This window comes from Chenopodium album, chromosome 13 (assembly GCF_948465745.1).
Source record: "Chenopodium album chromosome 13, dcCheAlbu1.1, whole genome shotgun sequence".
Lineage (NCBI taxonomy): Eukaryota > Viridiplantae > Streptophyta > Magnoliopsida > Caryophyllales > Amaranthaceae > Chenopodium > Chenopodium album.
In genome coordinates, this window is record NC_137846.1 from 12,468,174 (window position 1) to 12,475,035 (window position 6,862).

Consider the following 6,862-nt stretch of genomic DNA (forward strand, 5'->3'; position numbering starts at 1 on the left):
ATTATCAAATTAAATTGATCGATGTTGAGCTATCTTCAGTTAAACACCCAATTATCAAACATTTCATACAAAGTGAAATGTTAATACTTGTGATTTTTCAGACGGTAATTGACATAATAAAAATTTTCGATAAGAATAATGTTATTTAATATGTATTAATCGAGTTATATTAAATTGTACTCCCTCTGTTCCCAAAACTTCGACCCTTTTGGGTTGATTTCGGGGTTATTAAGAAACTTAAATAAAAAGAAATAAAAAACATATTGGAAAGATAAATTTACATAGAATTTGTAAAAAAGTAGAGAGATAAAGTCTTAAAAATACATGAAAAAACAAAATTTTATATGGGAAAGCTAATTTTGCACAAATATTGTTGTAAATTGGTAAGTATTTTAATGCAAATGGGTCGATTATTTTGGGACTAAAATTAGGCCAAAAGGGTCAAAATTTTGGGGATGGAGGGAGTATTTTTCATAATAAGATTGATACATGCTAACATAATGAACACACTATCAATCTTTTATTACTTTTATTTTGCGAAGATTGTCTAAAAAAAAAAGTTAAATTGTAAGTATGAACAACACATATAAGAATTAATGACTAAAGGATTAGTCCATAAAACCTCCCCTAAAACCAATTGGCATTGATATAATTAGCTAATCATAAAAAGCCAACTCTTTCTTCATGTAATTAATAACTATCCCACTCGTTTTCTGTTTTTTGGAAGTGTTATCTTATTCACATTATTAAAAGTAACAACTTTTTTCTCACTTATTGACGTAAGGCCTAAAAACAGACTTAGAAAATTGTATTGTTGAGGATATTTGTATACAAGCATCCAAATAAAATGAATATATTTACAAATTCATGTGAGATTCCATGCCAAATAAATCAATTGACAATGGCGTATGTACATAGTGACTCACTTATTCTCCAACTTTTTACACATGCTCAAGGCCTGTTTTTTCCTATAAATCTAATAATGTTTACTTATATTTTTATTAACTTATATTTATAGTTTAAAGTTGTCTTATATATGCCTAATACAGTAATTGTGTGACTAATTTATTTGCTAAGGTAAAACCACTTTTTCTATCATAATAAGTTGGTACATTTGGCATTGCTAAATCAAACTCACATTTTTAAAAGAAGTCCATCCAATAAAGTCCATCCAATAAAGACTTGTTTTTGTTTACCTATATTTATAGTTTGAAATAAGATGATGAATTCAAGGTCCCTCTTCTTTCATAGTTAATAATTTTTACTATATTAACCTTTAAATTTTAATTTTTGACCTTGAATTCATCATTTTATTTCAAACATATAGAGTTTAGAGACTAATAAGGTGATTGATCAAGGCATGAACGTAATTAAATTAATCTTGGTAGATTAATTACTATAGTAGAATATTGTGATTCTATTCTTCTGAAAAAATAAAGGGGAATGAAGGCGTAAAGCAATAAGCATCCAGACTGCAATTAGGTTCCAAACGCACGCATGGTAATTTGGAGTATGCTCTAACCTTTTTTACACACGTACATACACTAGAGCCACTTCACTAGAGGACATTATTGTAGGACATACTCCTAAGCTATATAGGAAGGACGAAGGACTCCAATCCCACTCTCCATTTACTATTCTATCTTCCATTTTGAATGTGAATTGGAATTCTATTGCACTCTATCCATCTATATCGCCTTTATTCTTACTTTTGGATGTGTTGTTGTACCTTGTTTGATGGTCCCTATTGAGGTCGTTTACTCCTATTTGAAAGAGCTAGGATCGTAGTGTGTCAATTAATTAGGGTGGTATGCATTATGCATCCGTTGGGGAGATTAAGTGAGACCTAAAAAGCCTCGAACCCAGGATCTCGAGTGATCAAGTTATTTAATAGACTTTTTGTCAGAAACTACCTTTTAAAAGTAATTTTTTAAGAGAAACTACCTTATAAAAAAATGTTGTAAGAAACTATCTATTATAATAAAAATGTTGTAAGAAACTACCTATTAAAACAAATAATGTTGTAGAAATCTATTATTCGTCGGCTTTTCGACTTTGACTAATTTCTCCGGCGTTGACTACCCTCGACGGGTGACATGATAGGTGGCATTGCTGGTGGGGTATGGAATAAAAAGGTTTTAAAAGTTTACGTGATTGGAAAGTGGGTGGTCAATGCCTAAAAAATTAGTCAATGGTGAAAGGGTAATCTTTTACAACATTTTCATCTTAATAGCTAGTTTCTTACAGCGATTTTTATTAGGCATTTTTTTACAAAAAGTGACTTTTAATAGGTAGTTTTTGACAAAAGCCTTTATTTAGTTGTAAAACTTCGTACGAAGTATTATTCTTTTATGACTTAGTTCAATTCACAAGAATTTTTTTTAAATGATAGATTTAGTTTAAAAGAATCAATGTTAAAATTCATCAACACCAAACTGTATAGAATTGAAGCACAAAAGTACGTAGTAATAAGTGGACAAAATAATAGTCTCATATAGACATTATTATAATTAATCTATTCTTGATTGCCCTCTATAGCAAATTGCTAAGGCAAGCATTCATTTGATAATTGTTACTATGAACAAAAGTAGCTAGGTTATAATGAAGTTTACAATTTTGATATATATTTATCATATACAAAGTACTTAATTAGGGTTTTCATAGTAACCTACACAAAGGACAGTAACATAGATAAAATAAGTTTCGAAAATTCAATTCGAACTTGGGGATTCCAACTCCATTATAAATTTTCTGATCATTTCAACCATCTTCAGCATAGTTCAAGAGAAAAAACATGAATTGAAAGAGGAAGACTGTAGTGACCTGATCAAGTGACCCCGTTGCTTCTGAATGAAGTTAGGCTAGTAGTCACACCCACACATGCATATGCTGCTGCTTCTTTACCCCACATTCTTAATTTCTCCGACCAATTTGAGAAACTCAACATATCTTTAATAATATATAATTATTCAAGTTGACTTCATTTCACATCATAAATCATACATAATACTTCTAAAGTAGAATGACATGATTATGTCTCGAATAATCCTAATCTTAATCCTAAATCTATCTTAATCACTACTAATCAAGCTTTAATTTTTACTACAACTCTCTTCTAGTGCTCCAGCCATTTCAATACAAAATATGCAATTTTCTCCCTTTTTTTAAGGTAAATGTGAAAACGGAGATAATTTTTTTTTCTTTTTAAGAAATCTAGAGAGAGGTACAAAAGGCAAATGATAGATGTAGACGATACTTGCATTGATTCAGCTCTAGGTTATCACCCTGATCTAAACTTTAATTCAACCATCTAATTAAGCTACTTGACATCTGTACAACGAGATTAATTATTGTTCAATAGTAAATATGTGGTTTAGTGAATAAACTAAATTTCTCTCTTAAACCGCATAAAAACTAATTAGTGGATCATCTTTACTAGCTAGTTGGAGGGATTAGCTGTTTAATTATTAAGAGCATGGTTTATTGATTCCTAATTCATTTTTGTAGTCCATATTACATCAACACTTATTATGGTGGGCATATATAGGAAATGAACAAAAATGACACCAAATTTAATTAAATCTTACTACTACCATATAGCCAGCTAGCCATATCTATATAGCTAGTAAATGTTCACCATATAACATAAGGTACAAAATTATATAGCAGCACACACATACAAATTTAAACTGCTATTTCAAATATCAAATATCAAAATTCAAAATCAAACCCTGGTACTTGGACCACATTGGCCTGCTCATTACCTTGCATAGTATTAGTTGCACCATTATTTGCTGGAGGATTACTTGACCCATTACCTTGAGACTGCCCTGACGTTGCCATGGACCGATTTTCCGGTGAGCCGGGGTGGTTTGTCGCTCGATCCGTGGGGCCCACTAGTGATCCTTGACTGTATAAATGACTAAGCTGGTGGTAGTAAGGACAAGTTCTAGAGTCAACGGATCTTTTCTTGTTCAAGTCCTTTGTTTTCCTGAAGTACTTGTTTATGTTCTCCCATTTTTCCTTGCATCTCTTAGCACTTCTTTTGTACCCTAACTCGGTCATCTTTTGCGAAATCCTTTCCCATAGAGGACCCTTAGAGTAGGTTTCTGTATCATGGTGAGTTTCACCGCCATTGTTATTGAAAAGGCTGCACCTTATGTTGATCAACGCTAGCACTTCATCTCTTGGCCATCTTCTACCGGTGTCATCCTTATTACCATTATTATTCCCAACAACGGATTTTAAACCACCACTCTGGATGTTCTCTAAGGCCTTATTGTTTGTAATGTGGTCCGTTGCATTAGTACTGGTATGATCAAACCTGGAGAATTTACGAGATGAAACTAAAGAAGGGATTTTCAAAGACTCATTCTGATGACAACTAGGGAGAGGATTAGGGTTTTGATGATCCAAGGAGGATGATTTCAAGGGTAGTGTCGATTTCGAGTTGTCTAGAGCAAGATTCTCATTTGATGAAGAACTAGGGATGTTATTCACCAAAGGAGTATGAGTTGTACAAGATGAAGTGGGTTGTAATTGCACACTAATAGAGTCTTGAGTTAAAATAGAGGAATTCGACGAAGTCATTTTCGGTACCTTATTAAGCTTCTCAAGCGCCTCTTTAAAAGATTGACTTTCCAAAAAACTTGATGATGAAGTACTAAACTTCTTCAAGAAGCCAAGGATCTTGGTTTGGCGGTCACCGGAAACCGCCTGCTCGTGTGCCCTAGCCTCTAACTCCTTCTCTAACCTCTCAAACTCTTGCCTTTTCCAAGCTTCTTCCTTAGCAATCTTCTCCTCATCTCTCTTAACCATATCGCGAATAATCTTACAATGAAGCTCCTCTTGTTGTGCCATCATCTTACTCACAACCTTCTCACAAAACCCTTTAAACATTTCAAATTTCTTCTGTCTTTTCCTCTTCTTCATCACTCTCTTTGTACTTTCCTCCGTCTTCTCGCTATCTTCTACTGACTGCTGCTGCTCATCTTCCACCATATCATTATCATTACTCTTGTCATTATCTTCTCTTGTTTCATCATCATCACCTTCTAACATACCATCTTCAATCTCCGGCCTTTCATCGTCTTCCTCCTCCTCCTCCTTTCCATCATCAACACAAACATCCCCTTGAGACAAACAAGTCTCAAAGGTATGATGATCACGTTCACATTGATCCGGAAGAGAACCTTTCTGATGATCATCGCCGCCGTCGTCGTGATCAACATTAATGTTGTTAGTGTTATTATTGTTACAAAGCTCTTCAAGCTCACCAAATAGCCTATAATTGTTGTTGCTCGGAATATTATTATTATTATTCTTATTGTTGCAAGTATTATTAGAAACAATGCTGCTGTTGAAACTTCTAGTTTCTTCCTCAAATTTCTCTTTGCATTTCTCAGCACTTCTTTTGAATCCAATATCTGATAACTTTCTGCTCCCATCATAAATACACAAAAAAACAACATTAAAGGATTAAAAATAATGTATGAACTTTTTTTTTTTTTTTTTTTTTTTTTTTTTTTTTTGTGACAGCTATTATATAAATGGAGTATCAATTTCATCATTTAAATACTGAAAGGGACCAGAAATAATATATGGTGCTGTAAATAATAATGTTACAGATAGACAGAAAGAAAGAAAATAATAATATGACGAAATTAGGCATGTGTAGTCTGCTAGAATCTCATCAACAATGATATCAAGTAAACTACCCTATCAATCTATTTTAACATGGGTCCAATAAAAAAAATTCATATCATTACAAAAATAATCATCGATCTATTAATCTAACTATATCAACCCTTTTGAGCCGGCGCAATGAAGTGCTGGCTCGGAGTAAGGGAAGATCAGATGTGTGCAACCTTATTATTATCTGTCGAAATGATTATATTATAAATACAACTGTGTTATGTTACAGTGTTACTTATTATGTAATATGTATGACATACCTTGAGACATTTTCCCAGATGAAGTCAGGAAACCAAGTATTATCCATACTAGATCTGATTCTGAAGAGAGCAAGCATTTCATCATTAGACCATGGAATTTCAGGCAACAACATTAACGATGATGATGATGAAGATCTTTGCGTTTCGCCGCCATCTTGTAACCTAGTAGGGTCAAGTTGGAGTGTTTCATCTTTAACAACATCATTTCTAGTAAGAAACTGTGAATGATGGTGGTGGTGATGATGTAGAAGGTGGCCATAAGGAGCATCGAATGTCGGCTGAGGAGCCGGTGGAGGTGGTGGTGGTGGTGTATATGTAGGAAAACCGGCTGCATGACGGTGTTGGTGTTGGTGGTGGTGAAGAGAGAATGATAAAGGAATAGAAAGCGCGGCAGCAGCAGCCGCCGCAGTATTAGTATTATTAGTAGTATTAGTAAGAATATTAGAAGAAGATGTTGGTATAGATGTTGTAGTAGCAGCAGCAGCTAAAAATTGGTAGAACTGTTCAGGCATTCCATCAAACATCTTTTGTGCATACTTTTTTTTTTTTTTTTTTTTTTGGTGGGTGAGATAGATTCTCTAAGAAAAACCCAAAAAACTTGACCACTTGATTTAAAAATTTTACAATGGCTTAAACAAAATACCAAAAAAATAGGGGACCTTCATCTTGCTCTTATAAAGGGGCCCCTTAATTCATCAAGGGTTTTTGTCGTCTACCTATGCCCTAAATTTATGAGGCACTTTAAGGTAAGTGAAGGGCACTTCCTTAGAAAATGACAAGAAAAGATGAGATTTGATTTGGGAGTGCCCTACACTTGTAGGGCTATGTGGGTGTGGTTGTATTTTAACAAAATGATATTTTTCAAAAAAAATAATTAATTTTTTTTAAAAAAAATTTTATTTAATTTT

The 6,862-nt window shown here is 33.3% G+C and overlaps 1 protein-coding gene across 1 annotated transcript; it reads right to left on the bottom strand.

Moving 5' to 3' along the window:
- Nucleotides 1–3,551: 3,551 nt before the first annotated feature.
- On the bottom strand, nt 3,552–6,594 carry LOC145576329 (trihelix transcription factor GTL2-like). Its single transcript, XM_081634099.1, has 2 exons — nt 5,955–6,594; nt 3,552–5,437 (listed from the first exon to the last, which is right to left on the bottom strand). The coding sequence occupies exons 1-2, from the start codon at nt 6,476–6,478 to the stop codon at nt 3,712–3,714; spliced, it is 2,250 nt and encodes a 749-aa protein (XP_081490225.1). The 5' UTR covers nt 6,479–6,594; the 3' UTR covers nt 3,552–3,711.
- Nucleotides 6,595–6,862: the final 268 nt, after the last annotated feature.